Source organism: Tiliqua scincoides, chromosome 4 (assembly GCF_035046505.1).
Source record: "Tiliqua scincoides isolate rTilSci1 chromosome 4, rTilSci1.hap2, whole genome shotgun sequence".
NCBI lineage: Eukaryota > Metazoa > Chordata > Lepidosauria > Squamata > Scincidae > Tiliqua > Tiliqua scincoides.
In genome coordinates, this window is record NC_089824.1 from 100,529,097 (window position 1) to 100,550,489 (window position 21,393).

Here is a 21,393-nt window from a genome sequence, read left to right on the forward strand (position 1 = left end):
TTCAAACACATAAATATATCGTTGTACTATTTGGCAGGTGTCATGTGGTAGTTCTCCAGATTCTCCATTAGGAGTTAAGTGTCTTGCTTGTCCAGCAGCTGCCTTTCTCAGCCTTCCAATCCCCCTTATATGTTGATTGACATCACAGTGGAGACAAAGAACGTCTCTTAGTAACCAAAGAACTCGACAGACACACAAGCTGAAAACAGAAACAGTGGGAGACCTGAAGACAAGCTAACCTGCCTCCCAGGAAAACATTGGGCCTGACTAGGGAATGCAGGAGCTCCAGAATGGAAAGGCGCTGGGAGCAGAAGAAGAGGAAGAGGAGGAGGAGGATGACCTTTTAGGCATCAATGAGAAACTAGTAAGAAACCATCAGCTTCCACTGTCTGCACAGTCAGCCTTCAGTTACATCCCACCCCGCCGCAAGGACCCACCTGAACTCAGCTATTTTCACCAAGAGAGCAAGGTGCGTCCAAAAGGATGGAAGAGTACTTTGAGAGAGGGCAAGGGGAATCCAACATTGAACCAATGTTATGGTGGAGGGAGACTGAAAACAGGGGGAGGATCTTTCCAGAGGCGATAGCAAATGCAGACGCATTGGGTCATTTCTATGCCCAGGACTGTTGTTACCTTTCTGATGGAGTTAGCTCTGGGTCAAATCCTTTGGAGAGAGATTGAAAAAAAATGTTAAGGTAGTTATATGACTGATTTTTCTCCTCCCCACCAATATTTGGTGGCTGAATGTGCTTTACACTGCAAATCCTGAGCATACTTTTCAGAAAGTAAGCCTCACTGAACAAAGTGGGACTTACTTCTGAGTAAACATGCATAGCATGCACTGCTAGTGTATTAGGCAAGAGGCATAAGGCCAATAAGAAACTGCCAGGAGAGGCACTCTGCCTGGCCTGCTGCCCTCATTAAGCCACTTTTGGAAGCTGATCTGAGGCTTTGCATCTACTGTCTTGAAAACATGTCTATGTTATGACAAACAGAAAAGGAAAAAGGACTGCTCATTCAAGTGCAAACTCATGACTAGAACCATGTGTTCAGTCTATTCAAAGCAGGTAATAAACATGTTTGCCTGATAAATTGATTGGACGCCTTCAGAGCCCCTTTATTGTGGCTTAGCTGCTACGGATATGAATTTCATTGCACATCAGCATGTACTTGCAATATGAGTGGTTTCATGCTGCCCCCTGCTGCTCATGCACTGGAACAGATGATAACAACTTTTAAATTACCTTGCAAGGGCATCCTGGGTAGGGTTGAATTGCCAACACAAGAATCGTAGAAAGCAACAACTATGAAGGAGTTGAAATACAATCTATAAGGAGAGGCTAACATTTTTCCTTCACAAGCCTTTTACCCTGAGATGGGTCTGTCAGTTGACAGCCCTCATGCTGCATTCCTTGAGGTGAGAAAAGCGGAGGGGAAGGAAGAAAACTGGGGAGATGAGTGGGAATGAGGGAGACAGCTTCTTGAGGTTCAGGCCACAGCTAAATGTTGTGGCAGGGAAGTGGCTCTCTGTAACCAGAACTGGGAGCTACAGGCAAGGGATGAGGTTAGAGATAAACCATGAAAGCTCTTAATCCAACAGTGAGGCAGAATATAACACGCAAAGGAGGAACGAAGAACACGAGGCTCTAAAGCCAACGGTTCCGACAGGTTTTTTCCTCATAGGATCCTATGGGTTTCTAGGTGGGATGACTCAATCATTATTGCTAGTTGAGGACCCCTGCTGGGTTCTGCCTTTGTTGCTCCATCCAGTTGAGGATGTAGTAACTAGGTGGGGGTCTGTTGGCTTATTCCTAGATTCCTTTTTCATGGGTCATGAATGAAATGAACACGACCATATTCCTTATTCATGGGGTTGGTGAAGACCACTGGATGTGTGAACTCTTTCCGGTGTTTTACAAACATTTTTTCCCCAAACGCAGGAGTCCCTAGGAAGTGGCAGTTGTCACAAGACACCAAAAATGCTGCTTCAGTAGGATTTGAAGCTAGGGGGCTTCATCTGAAGGTGTGCAAATGCCGTTTCAGTTTCAGGAGTAAACAAGACTCTGTTTGCATCTTGAGTGTTGGACTACCTGGAAGGGGGAGGGCTTCATGGTTTCATCAAAAGTGTGGCCTTCCTGGCTTGTGGACCTGTGGCCTCTTGCCATCTGTCCTGTAAATAATCCTGGTCTGGATGGTAGCTCTACAGGCATTGTGTTCAGATGCATGTTTCCTGCATGCCCTGAAACCAATTAAAAAAAAAAAAAAGAATATTGATCATGTAACAAGAGTGAACCATCTTGTCCTTTGCTTCCTGCAGCAAAACCTGTTGGGCCAGCTGTGGATTTCAATATACATTTGAAGGGGAAATGCTGTGTGTGACACGTGATTCTGAGCTTTGAATAGAATAGTGGAGGTGACAGATTGATTCCTAGGTCATCGTCAGTGTACCTAGACTTGGGGGGGGGTGAAGGGGAGTTTTTAGGAGTGGCATACTTGTTCATGAACAACATTTCGGAATCACTCAGTGTGATTGGTAGATTCAGACCAGAAAAGGAAACTAGTTCAGATATTGCATTATCAAGTTATAGAATTATCCACAAGATAATAGTGATAGACATTTATTTAGATGCTTTTAAACGCATTGCTGTAGGAGAGATTTGTCAATTGCTATGAGAGCTGAACTGAATTCTCATGTACAGAGGACACACAAAAAGTGAATAAGAGTTCTTGCCTTCATAGCTGCTTATAGCTACCTGCAAACATCCGGCCAGTTACAATCAGAAGCAGGGTGCCAGACTAGGCCTGACTCAGACGGGCTTGCTATTTTATCATCGCTTTTGGCCGTCGGTTCACAGCATGGGCTTTTGTTGCGTTTTTCCTTCCATTATTTTAAGGCAGGAAGGAATTGTTTCCCTGTATGACTGCATCTTTAAGAGACCGATGGGCTATGATGCAAAACTCCACCGGTGCGACAGAGAGCATGCGAAAAGCAAAGGCCTACACTTTAACGACGAGGTAACTGTTCTACTACTTTTCTTGATTAGCATTGTGCAGCGGGACAAAACCACAATATTGGCCCTTCCTCAATCTTATCTGATCCACAACAAAGCAAAATATTGGATCCTGCACAATGGTATCATTTTCAACATTGTAACCTGGCGTAATTACTAGGGCTCTTTTCCCAGTGAGTGAGTATGTATATATGTGTGTATTTAATTAATTAATATTAAAGGATTTTTATACTGCTTTCTAAAAACTCAAAGCAGTGTACAACAGAGCATAAATACATCATAAAAATATTAAAATAGAATAAAATATTAAAATAGAAACCATACAAACAATTAAAAAACAACAAGAAAGGAGCAGACTGCAGAAAAATAATGTATAGCAGCATAAAAATTAAGGGGTCCCAAAGGAGTACCTCCTTCCCAAAGGCCAGGCAAAACACAAGGGTCTTCAAACTCTGCTGGAAACCGTATACCAAAGAAGCTGCTCTCAGATCTTCTGGCAGCTGGTTCCAAAGGTGTGGTGCCACAACGGATAAGGCCCTGCTTTCAGATGGCTGTGGTATCCTGAGAAGGGCCCTCTCTGATGACCTCAGGGGATGTCCAGGAATATATGGGGGGAAGGTAGTCCTTGAGGTATTCCAGTCCTATGCCTACAAGGCTTTAAAGGTCAGCACTAACACCTTGAGTTGAGCTTGGAAAGGAATGGACAGTCAGTGCAGCCACTGGAGCAACCACTGATTTCTGTACCATAAGTACCACTGAATTCTGTGGATGTAAACAGTGGTGTAGCTAAGAGGGGGAGCTTCACTGCGGCATGCAACCTGCCCCTTCCTTTCAGAGCCATTCCAGGCAGTGGAGCAAAGCAGAGGCAAATGCCTCCGTTTTGCTCCCCCTGCCCAGAATGGCTCCAAAGTGAAGGGGCCACTTGCATGCTGTGGTGAAGCTCCTCTAGCTATGCCACTGGATGTAAACGTGCTGGGGATCTCACTGCATGACTGTGGATTTGAGTTTGGGAGACCTTAGTTTGTATTCCTGCTCAGTCAGGAAGCATGTGCAAAGTTCTTGTTACATAACAGCACAGGGAAGGGCCAGCAGACAAAGCAGTATCCTAACTAGCTCAGTATTTTAACATTTGGGTTCAGTTCTGGTTCAGATAGCAATTTTAAAAAGTGACCTTGATCATCTGTCAGACATTCCGAAGGAGTCTCAAAATGCACACCATGCAGGATGCCAGCATATTCTTTTGCTTACAGTGCTATAAAACGAATGCAACAATAACAATTTAGCTTGAGAAAAATGTGTATTTATTTTTAAATGTCAAACAAAATACATAGGACAGGATAAAATTCAGGAAATTATTCTGTTGCAGTGAAGTGGTAGTATGGTAGCAAGAAGGAAGCTGCATAAAGAACTCCCCAACTAGATTTAAGAATCCTCCCCACTGAGACCATGTTGTGGGACAACAGCCTGTGGATGATGGGCAAACTTAAACAGGTCCTATGCCCTACCACTGTGGCCCTGTAGCCCACAGGTCTTATGCCCTGCCAGTCTCTGCTGGCTTCTCCTTCTTGTCAGGTGGCTTCTGCAGAAACATGGTTGTGCCAAATATAGCTGAAGCAGAGAGGAGCCCTCATCACCCCTTAAAGAGTCTTCAGAGAGCCAGTTCACAAAACCATTTTTTTCTGAGCCAGTTACTACTTTTCTGTTTTTGAGGGCTGATGGGAGATGAATGGTGATGCCAGAGTGCACGTGAGAGAAACTGGCAGTAGAAGTCACATGAACACTTCAGCATCTGCTTCATCAATGGATTAAAAGGGGAAAAGCAAATCTTCAGGTTGCAACCTGCAAGCTGCACACAAACAGTTCATTACTTTTTTCCTATTGTATTTGAGTGGCCACCATGCAATCAGCTGATGGACTAAATAACCCCAACTTTCTGCCTAGTGCATACAAAAGATCTATTAAGAAAACCTACTGTTAAGATATAGTGTTGGGTGGAAATTGATGTTACATTCAAAACAGGGCTAAGTATATCAAGTTTGTCCCACTCTTTCTGCAACATTTAGGGAGGCATACCTGTGTTTTCTACCTCCACTGGCAAAAGCTAATGACACAGAGTGGGAAAGCATACAACATAACGATGTCACAACATGGGTCAGGGTGCCTAAATTGTACGTAAAGGAGATACTCAGCATATATAGTGTGGGCCAAATAGGTCTCATTTTGGCCCTTAGCTGCTTTATCTAAGGCTCTCTTGTCATACTGAGGAATAACATCTAAAAATGTTCTCACAGGAAAAGGCAAGGCCTATGCCTGTGTTGTCATCCTTCGAATATGGGAGACGTATAAACAAGCCTGTGGAAGAGCAGATCCGAGACCATGTGCGCATTAACCACATCCAGGCAGAATTCTACAGGAAAAATGGAATTGCTTGCTTGATAGAAAAATCTTCCAGAAGTGTGAAAGCAACCTAAGGCATTCACTGCTTAATAAGAATGATAATACCTGTGATAAGAGAACAATGAGATTCCTGGGTTTTTTTGGGGGGGGGGAGGAGTTGGTGCTACTCCTTCCCCTGTGCTAGTATTGTTTTGGGTCATTTCAAAGGGCAAGTTCTATTATCTCTATGAACTCATTGCAGGGTTTTAGTGAAAATAACTGTGCCTTATTTTAATGTGCTCAAAACTATATGACTAGATTCCAACATGGGCAATTAGCAGCAAACACTAGTCTCTTAATTATGTTTTAAGATTATTAAAGGACAATATTCATGAAAGTCTGTGCTATTATTTCCATGAAAAATGAGCTCTGCTTTTGGTTCAGGACACTGTACTTGCCCAAATAGCCATGTTTGCAAATGCCACCGTTGTTTCTCTTTAGTCTCTAAATATGTTGGTTTTAGCTTTGATTTGTTAAATGAATGAATTACTAGTGAAAGATCAAGGAGGAACTGATACTCCTGGTTCAACTTGTCTTTTCTCTCAGTCTTGGAAAACCATATCTTATATGTCTCAAAGTAACACTGTCTTGTTATGCTAACATCACTTATAAAGCAAACTTCCGTCTCAATGTGTTCAAAATACTAACAGTGTATTACGTACATAAAATTATGATGCTTTTTCCTTAAGCTGTTCTGTCATCATACAACCATTAAGGCAAAGGAAAAAAATAGGCATAGAAAACAGACATTTAACTTGACTTTATGTCAAGCAGACACAATTTGGTACACACAAAACCAAACCCAGCCCACGAACCATGTACTGTGAAGCACTGGGTGCTTGATGGAGCTATCTCTGGAGATGGCTTCCAATTTAGCTTTATCACTGGTAGATTGCATTGTTGAATTAACAGAGGAATATTACTACCAAAGTTGTCTTTGTAAATAAACCCAGTTTCATATGAAGAGCTGTGTTGATTCTGCTTGCATTCCTGCCAAGATCTGGTAGAGCACAAGGTTACCAGTGAGTGAGCTGAACTCAGGTTGAAAATGGAATGGAAGCATTTCTATTCTTATAGGTGATATTAGAGAACAGGCATTGGCCGAGAACCCATGAGCTTCCCAAGACCTGACTAACCAACTGCTGAAAGCCCTGACCCACAGCACCCACCTTTACAAGGGGGTAGCAGCAGAACAACATTTAACTTGTCATTTTGTTGCTGCCTCTGCTTTCCAGGAATCCTGGAAAGGGCCAAGCCACTGCATCCCAGCTAATCACATTTGCCCTCTGGGGACTTTACTTCTTGGGGAGTAATGTGGTAGGTGGGGGGAGTGGGCAGAGGAAGAGAAATTGCAAAGACAGTTTTTCTTCCAGTTTGCCAACCCACACTGCTACCCCCAAAGGCAAGCTCCTGCCACCAACCCTGCTCTTCCTGCTCTAACAAGTACTTAGAAAGTCTTGATTGCAGTAAGGACGGCACAAAGAGGTAAACTATACTTAACCCAGCCTGTGCAGCAGTCTGGCAAAAGGTCAAATAAAGCAATCAAAACATGAACAGACCATAAGAACAGCCCCACTGGATCAGGCCACAGGCCCATCTAGTCCAGCTTCCTGTATCTCACAGCGGCCCACCAAATGCCCCAGGGAGCACACCAGATAACGAGACCTCATCCTGGTGCCCTCCCTAGCATCTGGCACTCTGATACATAGCCCATGTAAAATCTTTTTTTTAAAACAATCTTACAATTAAAAGCATACACCCAAGTAAAAGTGCCACAATCTCAAAATATATTTAAGTTGCTATAATGTACTACCTTTCCATATGGTACTTTTCTTGTATAGTTATCATGCTGTAGCTTTTCAGGTAGGATACAAAGATAGCTTGGAGTTGACTCCACTAATCAGTAGCAGTCATGAACAGAAATTCAAGCATCCTTTATTAATCAATAGCTTTAAAAAAAAGTTCTCTATGCATATGCCAAGGGCAACTCTCTGCACTTCTAGGGAAAAATACGCAGGTATAGCCCAAACACTTGTAGTTTAACGTGGTAGCAGTACAATCACACAGATAAAAATGTTGTTGCATTTTACCAGTCTTTGGCACTTTCGCCTTTTGTACTATCGGAGAGCAGAGCCAAAATGCAAGATAAATACTAAATAGTGGAATTTATTTCAAAATCAGAATAGTGTACAAAGTCCATGTCTACAAAAATAAATAATCACAATTTCTATAGATATTTCACCTCATTTGGATTCTGTTGCATCACCAGCTGAGTCTATATGAATTAGGAAAGATTTTCTTGTGCAGGTATTCCACTACGTCACTTCTGTTGCGCAATGGGTCAAATTCAAAAAATGGAATCTAAAAATGAAAGGAAGGAAAGAATCATTACTCTGTTTTTAAGAGAGCAAATTTGGAATAAATTATATGAAGGTTTTTGTTTGTGAAACAAAATATGGACAGGTCTGTAACATAATGCAAGTTTACTTTGGTTCCTTCCAACATAGCTGGGTACTTCTGCAATTACTAGCCTAGCCTTTGAGCTGCCATTTTGCACACTTGGACATCAGACAAAACTCTTGTGTAGCCCAATCCTACCTAAATACATGCAGAGTGATGCAATAGCTCCAGTTTGGCTTTCACTGCATCCTGTGGGGGATATTTTTGGCTGCTGGAGGTCTCCTCAGGGTAAAGGGACATTTGTCTACCTTCCCCAGCATAAGCCCCAGCAGCCAATGTGGGGAACTGATCTGCATCAGCTCAATTGCTGGAATATGTCAGTGTTCCAGCAATTGAGCTGGTGCAGATCAGAGTTCCCCATATCGACTGCTGGGGCTTATGCTGGGGAAGGTAGACAAATGTCCCTTTACCAGTATTGCTCTTCACTGGCAGATTAGACCAGGGAAAGGGTTCAGGATTCGGCATGTGCCGCTACTGGCAATCCCGCCTCCTACCGGGCCTGATCACCCTACAACCCACTGAACACCCGCCTCACCTCCCTCTAACCCCCCCCCCCATGGGCTTATCTTCCTCAGCAGGGACCCGTTGGCCTGTCAGTATGTGGGTGGCTGCTGTGGCCTCCCAACTAGCACACCTACTGTGCTCATAGGCAGAGGCTGCTTTACAACAGCTGTAAAGCAGCCTTTGCCAGCACAACTCTAGTTACACTAGGATTGGGCCACAGATCTTCCACTGAAGCAAAATACAAAGAAGCAATGGCTCTCCAGCACATCACTTTCATGATCCCATTATCTATTGTCCCTCACCAGCTGTTAAAAGCAGGTGCACCACACAGCAGGTAAGAGCAAGGAAGGACTACAGGGCTTCAAACAGAGCAGGCAAGAGGAGCAGCAGTTGCCTTGCTTAGCTCTTTAGCAGGTTGCAAGGCAGCACTCCTATCTGGAGTGCTTCAAAACCTTCAAGACCTCTCGGTCTTGGTTCAAGACCCAGATCTCAGTTTTACAAAATTGTTGTATTCTCTTAGTGCTATAATCCTACACACACTCACTGGGAAACAAGTCGTGCTGAATTCATAAGACTTATTTCTGATATTTAAGTAAGAACATAAGAATAGCCCCACTGGATCAGGCCATAGGCCCATCTAGTCCAGCTTCCTGTATCTCACAGCGGCCCACCAAATGCCCCAGAGAGCACACCAGATAACAAGTGACCTGCATCCTGGTGCCTCCCTTGCATCTGACATTCTGACATTGCCCATTTCTAAAATCAGGAGGTTGCACACACACATCATGACTTGTAACCCGTAATGGATTTTTCCTCCAGAAACTTGTCCAATCCCTTTTTAAAGGCGTCCAGGCCAGATGCCATCACCACATCCTGTGGCAAGGAGTTCCACAGACCAACCACAGGCTGAGTAAATAAATATGTTCTTTTGTCTGTTCTAACTCTCCAAACACTCAATTTTAGTGGATGTCCCCTGTTTCTGGTGTTATGTGAGAGTGTAAAGAGCAATTAGTAGGGATTGCGCAACATTATTCCTGTAGAGTCTGAATTCGCCAAACATCCCTGAAGCCCTCCTTCCCTCTACAACCATGGATAATGGCAAGCAGTACATTGCAGCCAGCAACAGAATGGGGGAGATGGGAGTGGGACAGGGATAGGCTGCTAGAAGTCCAAGCTTCAGGAAAGAGACTGGGGGCCCAATCCTATCCAACTTTTCAGCACTGATGCAGCCATAATGTAGCCTGAAGTAAGGGAACAAATGTTCCCATACCTTAAGGAGGCCTCTGTGACTGCTTCCCTACCACAGGATGCAGTACATGTCCCACTGGTACAGCTGCATCAGCAATGGAAAATTGGATAAGATTGGGCCCTAGGGCAGCAATATGGTATAAGTATGACCTGGAAGTCAGGAAATGGAAACCTTGGAACAATGCTCTGCTAGACCTGCATAGTGTTTACAGCAGCTTGTACCTTGAAAGGCATAGTTGAAACTGTCAGTCTATCTTGGCAAACCAGTTGCAATGAGAATCACTGATTTGAAGCTTTACCTGCACAACTTCATATCCAACTAGCTGCAGGTGCCGTTGCTTAATAGCTTCTTTTCCAAGAAGGTTGTGACTATTGGTGCAAAATCTCTTTTGATCATCAATGCAGAGAGCTATTCTGTCAATTGAATACAAAATACAATTTAAAATCATTTAGCATCGTATTAGAATTAAAACATGTTTGACCTCCTGCATCATTCCTACCCTTAGGGTATTATGTTTCTTGGGTAATGCAAGTAACAGGCCAGAGTCAGAGCTTGCTGGATGTGATGAAGATAGCAAAGAAATCTCCAAAGTATACAGGTCCACTGTGCTAGTCTCCAAGGTGCCTTCCAGACATTAGAGGAAGTTGTACAGGGGGAGGCTACAGGCGGAACTCCCCCACTCCCATTAGAGGACTGAGCGAGACACCAGAATTTTGAGACTTCACACTGATAATCAGGAAACGGGCACACAGTAACCCGATTCTATGCTCATGATCAATCAGAACCTGCCATTTACTATTATGAAATCAACATTTCAAACATAAATACAAATGTACAGACTAGCGAAGTCTTCCAATCACTTTTACTATTCCAAGTGAATAAAATACAGGTGCACTCCACATCCATGGATCTGGTATCCACAGATTCAATTCTACACAGTTATTCATAGTAATCCCCAAGCCCATAGCCTTCATTTTTGTTCTAACCAGTGACGCCAAGCAAACATGTCTCTTGCTTTACAGAATGTGACAAGCAAGCAAGTTTATAGAAAGAGAAGCAGGCAAGCAGTCTGAACGTTAGAGGGTCACAGGCAAAATGTTAACAGGAAGCAAGGTAATGGGTATGGGGGGGCCATGGACATAGGGTTCCCTCTTATCCGCAGTTTCCATATCTTCAGGGAGGCCCTAGACTGTATCCCCTGCGGATATGACAGGACACCTCTAACAGTAAAAGCTTGGTCAATCACTGGTGAGCCCAAGCTTATCATAACACATGGTCACTGGCATTTCCTTTCCCTTCCACCTGAACATGAATTTTGATAAGGCAAGCTATAAATTTGTAAGCAAAATTGAGTAACCTCTGATACACCTCTTCGTATCGGTTGGCTGGCAAGACAAATCCTTCTTCATCAAGTTTAATCTCAATATCTGGTGCAAGGAAGGAACAAGAAAAAAAATCAATGTAAGCATTTTTCTACAGCATATATCACATTTTTTTGTTTGTTTGTTTGCCTTAAAAAATGGAACCCATGGTCATTTCAGCATTGTCGTCTTGCCTTGGTGCAGAGCAGGAAATGGACAGTGTTCAGCAACCTCCCTGCTTATATTGAACAAGACTGGAAATACATTTATTCGGTAACAATTACCAAATTTGTTGTCAGAAAAGTTATAAAGTAAACTATCTCACAGACTAGGACAGTGGTTCTCAAACTTTTTAGCACTGGGACCCAGGTTTTAGAATGACAATCTGTTGGGATCCACTGGAAGCAATGTCATTAACCTGGAGGTGATGTTGTGGCCGGAAGTGACATCATCAAGCAGGAAAATTTCTAAGATCCCCCCATATGATGAAATTAATTAAGTAAAAGTTTACAATAAGTGTAAGTTTAAAAATGTATTTAAAATGAAGAATAATCCTCCTAACCCTCCCCAGCAGTTGCTGATCTGTTTTTTTTTTTAAATTCCCCAAACAGCCCAAAGGCTGTTAGCGTATCCAATCTTAGCCGGGAGTAAGCCCCATTGACTATCACTGTTAAAAGCACATATACATAGCAGCCTGTTAGAAGTACAGATCTGTAACAGTTCCCCAAAGGCAGTAACATATCATATAACATCAAGTCTAATACAGTATATTAAAAATAAAAAATGCATTGAAATGAATGGGTACCCACCTGAAATTGGCTCACAAATCACCTAGTGGGTCCTGACCCACAATTTGAGAAACACTGGACTAGGGAAATGTCAAATATTAGCTAAGTAGGAAGGTCAAATTATCTGTAGCCTGTTTATGAACTCAATCCGTTGAAGCATGCATGACTGTGGATAGAAAATGGTCAGGGGAGAAGAGAGTTTCTGCTGATAAATACGCATAGCTATTAAACAGATCTCCAATACATACAATCCTCAAACCTGTGGGAAGTACATGCAGTATTTCCAATGGGCTGGGTTGAGAAACACTTGGCAAATAGCGCTTAGGCCAATATGGTTGCTTAGCAAAGGTGAATGCCAACTGTGTGCTTCCACTGTGTCCAAGCAAAACTCCCGTGACCAACTCCATTGTTTGCTGTTCTAGTGTATGCAAGATGCAGACCTCCTTAGAATCACCACACCTCAACACTGGCTGAACCAAAACAGCTTGCAACATTATGGAACAATGACAAGTGATATTTACAAATGGTGACACTAAAATTAGCTACAATTTGCTTACCTAGAATATAGCAGAATGGTGTCAACACACGGGAAGCAAAATACATGCGTCCTCCCAAGAGGTCAATCAGACCAGCTTTCACTCTGCTGTAGAAGTGAAGGTCAAGTGAAGACTCTAGCAAATGGCCTGGGGTGAGCAAGGACTTGACTCTGTATTTTGGAAGGAGTCTGAGACCCTATTAACACAGGAAAGACAAGCATCATTTCTTCTTGCTGGTTAGGCAAACCTGGATAAATATATGCATAATAAGAAATCAGGAGGAGATAAAGACATGACAAGTTACTTGCAGGCTATTTCTGGACAGACATTTGCATAGGAATACTGCTGAACAAAAGACCCCCAACTAATGACTGAACCACCGACAATTTTCATTATTGCAAGTACAGTACTTATAATTACAAAGTGATATTACTGTTATCAGTTCAGATTGCTGTTAAGTAATATTACTTCTTTTCAGTAAACATGCATAAAATTGGGCAAAGAAGATATAAGCATATAATCATACCTCATAGGATGGACACTCGAGTGTTACAGTTAGAAATAACTGGGTCAATTGAGAAAGAACCAACTTCTCCAAATCAAGTCCTTCAGCTAGAATACAAAGAACCACACAGACATGACAAGGAGGGTTTTCTTATGCATTTTCTTTATGTGCTGTATAGATTTAAAAAGTGTAAGATACAGAGACGATCCACAATATCTGCTTTTTGCACTTTCTTTTAAGCATAACACTATGACAGTCATCAAGTTGAGGGGAAAAGTAGGCAAAGAGTTACTGAATCAGCTATAAGGTTAAAGGATTGGTAAAACTTCCCTAAACTTCCACTCCACTTCGGTCCAGAGTGGGCGGCAACGGGGGCAGGGATTGGACTGATAGGGTCTTGAGAAGGGGGTAGGATCGATGGTGGGTCCCCAGTCTCATGTTTTATTTACTTATTGGGGTTGTGGCACAAAAAAGATTAGAGAACACTTATAGATGGTGTTAATGCAATTGACCCTATGGGCTGCTCCTGATTAATCTTAATAATCATGGTGAAGGAACTGGGAGTGCGACATCTGCACCATGCCTCTGTTTTCCTAAACGTTTTGGTAAATAAATTTTAAACCTAACTGAGTAATCAGTTAACCATGGGATGATAAATCAACTACAAAAATTAAATCAGCTAATCACTCTAGTGCTGATAAATAGTGGCAAATGGAAAACTGAATTTTTATTATCCCTCCAAAGCACTCACATTTCAATTTAAACAACACACACAAAATGTTGTTATAGCCCCACGCGAGACAACTGTTTAAACAAGGATGTGCCACTAGAATGGATATTTCATTTGCATGCATCCCTTTCTACCTCTGAAATGAAGCATACCACTGCCAGTACTTTCTGCATACCACGGAAAGTAGTTTCAGCTTTCACTGCCAGTACAGTTCTAAGCAGCAGAAAGAGGTGAGACATCACAGAGAGAGTTAGAGGGAGTCCAGATCAGTAATTTTCAAACTTTCTACCCTCAGAGCAAGGGTTCTCAAACTCCTCAGGAGTAAAATTCCTGAAGTAAGTCTTGGCAGGGGAGGGGAGAATGCAGCAATGTGATCCCCAGGACTGTGCCACTTTCAAGGGGGGCAGGGGCTTTCTTTACAAACAGAAGGCAGCAGCAGGCTCCTGGAGGTGCCGAGAGTCCTCTGCAGGGCTCCCCAAGCTGCGGAGACTGTGAAAAGAACAACTGTAACCCACTTTCAGTTTCGCGACCCTTAAAGGAATACAGGCAGAGGTCCTCAGGCTGGGGCATCACAACGCCCCAGTTTGAGAACTGCCTCAGAGAATCATTGCATATTGATTTCTCTGTCAAAAAGACACTGTATACCAGCCACAGAATTCCTGCAAGTTGCAAAAGATTGAAGGATGCACTAGCAGTTTCTGAGGAGACACAATCAGGCCCTATGTCTAGCAATTTTCAACTGGTGTGCTGCAGCACAGTGGTGTGCCATGAAAGGTTTACAGGTGTGCCACAGGAGTTTGGAGCACAGCAATTGAAAATAATCTGAAGAACCCCTCTGGGTTCTGTGGGTCTGTTTTTAGGGTGACTGTCTAAGGTAACAAATTGCCTGCCCTCCTTCCTCTATGGAGCCCATGGAGGAAGAGAGACAGACAGTTTGTTACTACACACAGTTGCCCTAAAAACAGAGCCTCAAAACCCAGAAGAGTCTCCCAAGTGCCAGAACTGATATCACAAGAGAAGAAGACCATAGAGGTCAGTGTGCTGAGAGAAGAAAAATGCTGCAAGTTGTTAGCCTAGCTGTTACTCTCTGTTCGGGTAGAGCATGCCTAAGAATGTGCACAGTGCTCCCTGGAAACTGCACACTGCATGGAAAGGTCAGAAAAGGCAGTTGGCCACTAGAGTTATCTTTCCACTGAGGAACCCCTAATAAGGTTCTTAGGAACACAGTTTGAAAGCTTCTCTTCTAAGATGAAGAATGCTAGATATAGACCCAACATGCGTACCTTGCAACTGTTGCAGAAAATAGGGACTAAATACTTTTGCCAGAAAATTTAGTGGATAACGTTCAACAAGTGTGCATGAATGAAGAAGGTTCAAGAGCACATGAGGCTGAAACTGAGCAAATCGAGCACTGAGTATCCTTTCGAGTTTCCGGAAAAGTGATGGCGCACAAGGCGGCAAGTAGTTGAGCTTCCCAAATGGGACAACCAACTCAGCGATCTGAGCTGTGGTGAACTTGTCAGCATTGTAAATAAAACTTTCTGCCACTACGTTAAAGATGGTTTTGGACAGGATGTGCTTCCTGCTGCAGTACTGCATGACTTTGGAGACTGTGTTGGGATGCATGGTGAAAGCACACTTGGCAACATGTCTCTCTAGTGCTTCTATGAAGAACTGGTCATTGTGTCCGAAATGAAGGAAAGACTCCAGAACATTTACTAGTTCATCATCTGTGAAATGGGGTATGTGCCGGACTGAATGCTTACAAAGCTTAATTACCAAGGGAACAGCTTGGGTTTGATCAAGAACAACAAGAGCATTTAATACAGCACTTAGCAGTTTGGGGCTGAAATGAGACACTTGGGTTATGGTGAAACTGTTCATTTTGTTTAGCAGGTTTTGGTATTTCCCTCTCTCTCCAACACCTCGCTGCAGCATTCTGTAAACCATAGCAATATCATCAACCTTCCAGTCCTCAAACTTTACACTTTGCACCTGGTCCATAATTTGTTCCAGCATCACACAGCCTGAACCTTCCAGGTCAAATAAGCTGTCGCCAAGGATGCACAAGTTTCTGATGGTCATCTGGCTCTTATCAAGCCGCTCCTGGCTCTCGGAGACCAAGCGAACTATCAAAGTACTCCAGGGGTCCACTCGCAACTTTATCAATGCATTGAGTGAACTTACAAGACCAGAGTCAGATAGATTTTGAGATTCTTGCTCCAGTTGGAAGCAAAGTGACCTGAAGGTTTCATCCTCTACTATATCTTCAGGGTTCTTTAGTTTGCCATCTTCCACTTCGACATCACACACTCGCTGAAGTGCAGCTGCCACTATGGTGTCAGATAAACTTTTCAATGAATTCATGCACTTGAAAATGTCTTTGTATGAATGCAAATGGTTCAACTCCTTCAAAAACAGCTGTTCGTCTGTCCATTTGCTATCAGACTTACAATTGTTACCATCCTCTCCATGGAGGTGCACAGTTCCTGTAGTGAAGTTGGGTGGATTTCCCAGTTCCACATGGTAGTTTCTGCAAAGTGTGTGCCAAAAACCAGACCCTGAATGCACTGTTTGCAAGGCTGAAGTACGGCAGTAGCATAACTTGAGCTGTCCAGTTTGTTGACCAAAATGATTCAAGGTTCTCCTTCCAGTTAACAGCTGTCTCCATGCTTGTGCTCGCAAAGTATATGCTTGGAAACACTTGAAATTAATTGAAGCCATATCAGGTCAGTTTTGAAACATTGTCTCCTGGAAGGAACAAAAAATGAAGATGAAAGTGTTGGCACAGATGACACTTGATCAGCATTTTTAAGGCTTAAAATGGAACTTGAAAAGGAAAAGTTAAAAAGGACTATAATCAATTATGGCTATGCCACAATTCTGTAGAACAAACTGTGCCGACAGCCATAAAATCTAGCTTCCTGAAAACCTTGGTGTGAAGGAAGAGACGTAGAAGGCCAAATGGGCCCAGCTAGTCATTAGTGAGAGCCATTTCCCCCTTGCTCCCGCCTTTTATTTTCTTGCTAGTCAAACCAGGATTTATTGGGAAGTTGTTACTGGTTTCCACTGACACCACAAAGGCCAGGAAGCTCAGCCAGAGTGACTCAAAGGGTCACTTTGAAGAGCCTTCAACCCCGTTTAAGAGAGGGTCCAAAACTCAGAGGTCTTTTTAGAAAGCAAACAGAAGCAGAACATGACAGCCTGAAGGAGTGTGGCAAACCCACTCTCTCTCTCAAGTAAACTTGAATCAGATAGGCAAAACAATAAAACAAAATAAGGAATTATTTAAAATCTACTAAATTCATTAAAAGGTTGTAGGAACAAAGCAATAGGGAGATAAAAGGGTCAGAACAAGGCATGTATCAAAAAGCAGACTGACAAATGGTGACTGTTAGCATGGAGATTAAAATGTAAGATGCAAATAAAACAAATTTTCTGATGTGAGTGACTGAATACTGTCTCAATTCTAAATATTCACAGTGTTCCAAGCTTCTGGTTCATGCACACACATGGTGGCTGGGTTTGCCTTTCTCCAAGCAGCAGCTGCTTTCAGTGACAGACTAGGGATAACATATCTAAGCATCCTTATGCAAGACCTTAAAAAGGCTAGTTGATGTCACAGGTCCATCCCATGGGATGGTTTACAGCCACTTGGGCATCCTTGCCTATGGTTGACCTGGTTAGGTGGGCTTGGATACCCAATCAGCTGTTGCATGCCAATCTCAGCAGCAGGGCTGCTTAGGACCTATTATTCTGGGAAGAAATTAGACATGAAGACAAAATGAACTAGCTCTGCCATGCAGCCTTTCTGCAATGGCAGCTTTGAGGAAGCATCCCAAAGCAATGGCTACCGTAGCAGGATGGGTGAGCAGACTTTTTTAGGATGCTGAGACTTCACTGAAGCAAATGCAGTGCACAACTCCCAGAAGTGACTGGCGATGACATCATTGCCAGTCATTTCCAGGTTCAGAAACTTCAGTGCTAAGCTGCAAAAGATGGTAACAGGCTCAGGGTGGGTGGAAGGGACAACATGTGACAGCCGCACATAGGAGCTTGGGTGGCCAAGCCTCTTTCCATCCTTAGCAGCGTTGCAGTTACGCTCCTGGGCAGCAGTCCAGCCTCGTGGCATCTCAAGGCGCCGCAACACACATTTTGGGAACTCCTGGTCCAAACTATTCAAATAACTGATTACCCCTTCCTGTTGCCACCCAGCACATGTTGGAGGACTTCCCTAGAAAGCTGGCTGGCACCATACTTAAGGCAGTTCCACGACTCCAGAAGTTCTGATCTAACTCTTCCACATACCAAATGCCTCCAGACACTTGCATGCCTGCTGAATCAACACCTGAAGACATCAACAGTCAGATCCTGGATCTTCATTCAGGAGCAGCTTTGGGAGGACTTGCCAAGAGGCATCATGGACAGGCAACTCATTGTGGAGGCAATCCTAACCAACTTTCCAGCATAGAGGTGAGGGCAATGCAGCTCTGAGGTAAGGGAACAAATATTCCCTTACTTCGAGGAGGCCTCTGTGACTGCCACCCAACTGCAGGATGCAGCACATGTCCCATTAGCACCTCTATGCCAGTGCTGGAAAGCTGGTTAGGATTTGGGCCTGTGAAGCATTCCTAAAATGTTAGGCTAGTTCAAAGACTGTTGCCATGTGCATGATGATTGCTCACTACTGCTGCCACTGCTTGCTCCCTACTTGCCCTGTCCTCTTTCCAAGTACCATGTCCAAATCAACTGCAAATCAAAAAGCACTCCCTTTGGGATTGCAAGGGGAGGCAGAGGGCAAAATGGGAGCAGTAAGCATGACATCCTTCTCCCTTGCTCTCTGCTTTGATCTTTTTAAAGACTAAACAGGGAATGAACTGCTGCTGCTACCCACAGCTAAGAAGCACAAATATAAAAGCCATTCTAGGAAAGTCTCTGTGCCAGGCTAAAACCCATTTTTGCCCAATCCACACATTTGGTCCCTATTGCATGTACATTGGGCAGAAACGGCTTAACTGAGCCCCAAACTCCAAAGGGCTGCTTTAAAACCAATCAGTAGTTAACATGATTAACTTGGTACATGTGGCAACTCACTCCTCAAGTGAGCTGAGACCAGGCTGGCATGCAGTAAAAGTGAAAAACGTCCATTAAAAGACTGAAAAATCAAAACAATGGATAGAAAACTCAAGGGATGAAAACTAGGCAGATCAACTCCAAAAAGGAGATGCATGGGGGAAGAAGTATGGTAAAGATGCTAATAAGGAAGTAGAAAATAAGACAAAGGCCAAGATATGACTAACTGGAGGCTTTCCCTCCATATTTAGCATATTTAGTCATGCTGTTCAAAGCCCTACCCTGAGCAGTAAAAGTATACAGTTTTTATAGCCCATCGGCATTAATCCTATTTCATCTGTGGGACTGATTATGGTTTTTTGGGGGGAGGAGACCTGACTACCTGGATTTTCCACCCCTGAAAAACAGGTGGGCTTCACAGTCCAATGAACTTGGTTTATTTCTCTGTCATTTGGAGAAGAATATGCTCAAACAATAACAAAGGATAACAAAGGTTATCCTGAGGTTATTACATCAGGATAACCCAGCTGCCTTTTCAGGAGCAGGGGCATCACAAAAGTATCTAAAGTGCTAGAAAGGCCTAAAACAAGTGAAAAATAAGAGGAAATTGGAAATTTCTATTACACAGATAGATGGCTGAGATATCTTGGTAAAAACAATGGACAGTATATCCTAGATAGGGAACAAGGAGGGAGGGTGAAAGACTTCAAAGTGCCATGTACTCACAGGAGACACCACTTCTTCTGCGCTACCATTTAGGATATACTTGACTATTTTTTTTTGAAAAGTGTTGAATAAATATTAATAAATACATACATATACAGTAACTATGACATTGGAACAAACTTCTCTTATTCCTCTTAGCAGGGGAAGAGTAACTGTCCCTCTACACTCCAGCACAGCGTCTTTTCTAGTGGCTGTTTGCTGGTGTTCTGTATCTTTTTAGATCAGTGTTTCTCAAACTGAGGGTCAGGACCTACTAGGTGGAATGCAAGCCAATTTCAAATGGGTCCCCATTCATTTCAATGTGATATTAGACTTGGTGCTACCACAGTATTTAATTTGGGGAAATGTGGCACAGCTGTACTTTTAACAGCTACTACGTATACACTTTTAACAATGATAGACAATGAGGCCTACTCTTAGGTAATTGTGGACAGAATTGCAGCCTTTGGGATATTTGGGAGATTTTTTAAAACAGATTCAGGAGGGTTTTTCTTTATTTTAATTTTTAAATGTATACTTATTCCAAACTCTTAAATTTACTCACTAATAAATTAGATTTGATTCTGTCATATGCAGGGTGTTAAAATTTTTCCTGCTTGATGATTTCATTTCTGATCATTACATCACTTCCAGGTCAACAGCATCACTTCTGGTGGTGCCGGAAGATTGTCATTCTAAAAAGTGAGTCCTGGTGCTTAAAAAGTTTATGAGCCGCTGTTCTAGATTGTGAGCCCATTTGGGACAGGGAGTCATTTAGGGCGCAATCCTAACCCCTTATGTCAGTACTTTCCAGCACTGGCATAGTGTTGCCAATGGAGCATGTGCTGCATCCTGCAGCTGGGTGTCACTCACAGAGGCCTCCTCAAAGAAAAGGAATGTTTGTTCTCTTATCTCAGAGCTGCGTTGCCCTGATGTCAGTGCTGGAAAGGGGTTAGGATTGCGCTCTTAGTTTATTTGATGTCATCTGCAAACTGCTTTGTGAACTCTTTTGTTGAAAAGTGACATGTAAACATGGTTAATATTATTATTATATATAACATAACGGAGAAGAACCGACAGATGTGATAGATGGGAAAGTAAAAAGAAGTGCAAGGCAAAGAGAGCTGCTTTTTGTCTGAGAGAGACTCTACACACACTCAAAGTCTGTCTCCATACCGGATCACAGCTACTTTCAACCTTTTTTCATCACAGCACACTGACAAGGAGCTAAAACTGCCACGGCACACAGTTGCCAAGGCACACCGCACTGATGACCCACAATGACCTTGAGGTCAAATGACTCCCCCAAACTTCCATGGCACGCTTGCAGACCCTCCATGGCACGCCAGTGTGCCACGGCACAGTGGCTGAAAATCACTGCCGTATCTGTTTTTCCGCCCCCCTTCCAAACCAGAAGCTGCTTCCTTTCCCAAGGAAAACAATTATATAGGAGGAAAATAATTAATTGCACATAATTAGAGAAAGCTTTGGACTCTCTCCCTCCATCCCTCCCCCCCCCCCAAAAAAAAACCCACCACACATACTTTCTACTTCTTTGGGGCGGGGCAGGAAGGATGCAGGAAAGCACTCTGCACGTGCTCAAAAACACTCTTTTCAAACAGGAAAGCGCAGCTATGTACACTGCGACAACTAGGCATGCGCAGCTTATGGCACCACAAATGCTGCCACCCCCTTGCTGCGCAAAGCCCAGTTCCACCTGCAGTCAGTCACTCAGGCCAGTCCTGCAGCTGGCCTTTCAGGGGTTTCGTCCATTCCGATGCCCTCGCGCTTTGGGCTGCGCGCACCCAGCTGGCCATGAAATTTGGACCTCCCGCCGCCCCGTACTACTCAAGGACACACAGAAATTAACCCTGAAGGGGAAGCACGCGGCACTGCTTGGCTTGACCTCACGCAGCCCCCGTACAGCATTTCCTCAGAGGGTCCGCATACCGTTAAGCGAGTTCTTACCTGCGGCTTCCGCTCATTTGTTTGCGTTCCGCCCATCGCAGCGAGGTATCCAATCGGATTCCCCCTT

At 43.4% G+C, this 21,393-nt stretch overlaps 2 protein-coding genes across 7 annotated transcripts; one reads left to right on the top strand and one right to left on the bottom strand.

Annotated features, from left to right (window-relative positions):
* Nucleotides 1-274: 274 nt before the first annotated feature.
* Nucleotides 275-5,482, top strand: CFAP90 (cilia and flagella associated protein 90). Its single transcript, XM_066626186.1, has 3 exons — nucleotides 275-469; nucleotides 2,899-3,015; nucleotides 5,303-5,482. The coding sequence occupies exons 1-3, from the start codon at nucleotides 275-277 to the stop codon at nucleotides 5,480-5,482; spliced, it is 492 nt and encodes a 163-aa protein (XP_066482283.1).
* Nucleotides 5,483-7,366: 1,884 nt separating this feature from the next.
* FASTKD3 (FAST kinase domains 3) lies at nucleotides 7,367-21,388 on the bottom strand. Of its 6 annotated transcripts, none has more exons than XM_066626185.1 (7): nucleotides 21,327-21,388; nucleotides 14,864-16,331; nucleotides 12,872-12,957; nucleotides 12,367-12,541; nucleotides 11,018-11,087; nucleotides 9,959-10,073; nucleotides 7,367-7,808 (listed from the first exon to the last, which is right to left on the bottom strand). In XM_066626185.1, exons 2-7 carry the CDS (start codon nucleotides 16,302-16,304, stop codon nucleotides 7,710-7,712), a joined length of 1,986 nt encoding a protein of 661 aa, XP_066482282.1. In that variant the 5' UTR covers nucleotides 16,305-16,331; nucleotides 21,327-21,388; the 3' UTR covers nucleotides 7,367-7,709. The 6 variants fall into 6 exon arrangements, with proteins under 6 accessions (XP_066482282.1, XP_066482281.1, XP_066482279.1 ...); XM_066626184.1 differs by lacking the exon at nucleotides 21,327-21,388 and adding an exon at nucleotides 21,309-21,325; XM_066626182.1 differs by lacking the exon at nucleotides 21,327-21,388 and adding an exon at nucleotides 21,265-21,303.
* Nucleotides 21,389-21,393: the final 5 nt, after the last annotated feature.

Bases quoted from the DNA above. Each gene is read 5' to 3' on its own strand.
- CFAP90 (XM_066626186.1), top strand. From the start codon at position 275: ATGCAGGAGCTCCAGAATGGAAAGGCGCTGGGAGCAGAAGAAGAGGAA. The intron at 470-2,898 runs GTGCGTCCAAAA...ATTTTAAGGCAG, and splicing joins ATTTTCACCAAGAGAGCAAG to GAAGGAATTGTTTCCCTGTA. The intron at 3,016-5,302 runs GTAACTGTTCTA...ATGTTCTCACAG, and splicing joins GCCTACACTTTAACGACGAG to GAAAAGGCAAGGCCTATGCC.
- FASTKD3 (XM_066626185.1), bottom strand. From the start codon at position 16,304: ATGGCTTCAATTAATTTCAAGTGTTTCCAAGCATATACTTTGCGAGCA. The intron at 11,088-12,366 runs GTAAGCAAATTG...TCCTTGCACCAG, and splicing joins ACCATTCTGCTATATTCTAG to ATATTGAGATTAAACTTGAT. The intron at 10,074-11,017 runs GTTACTCAATTT...TTCAATTGACAG, and splicing joins TACGAAGAGGTGTATCAGAG to AATAGCTCTCTGCATTGATG.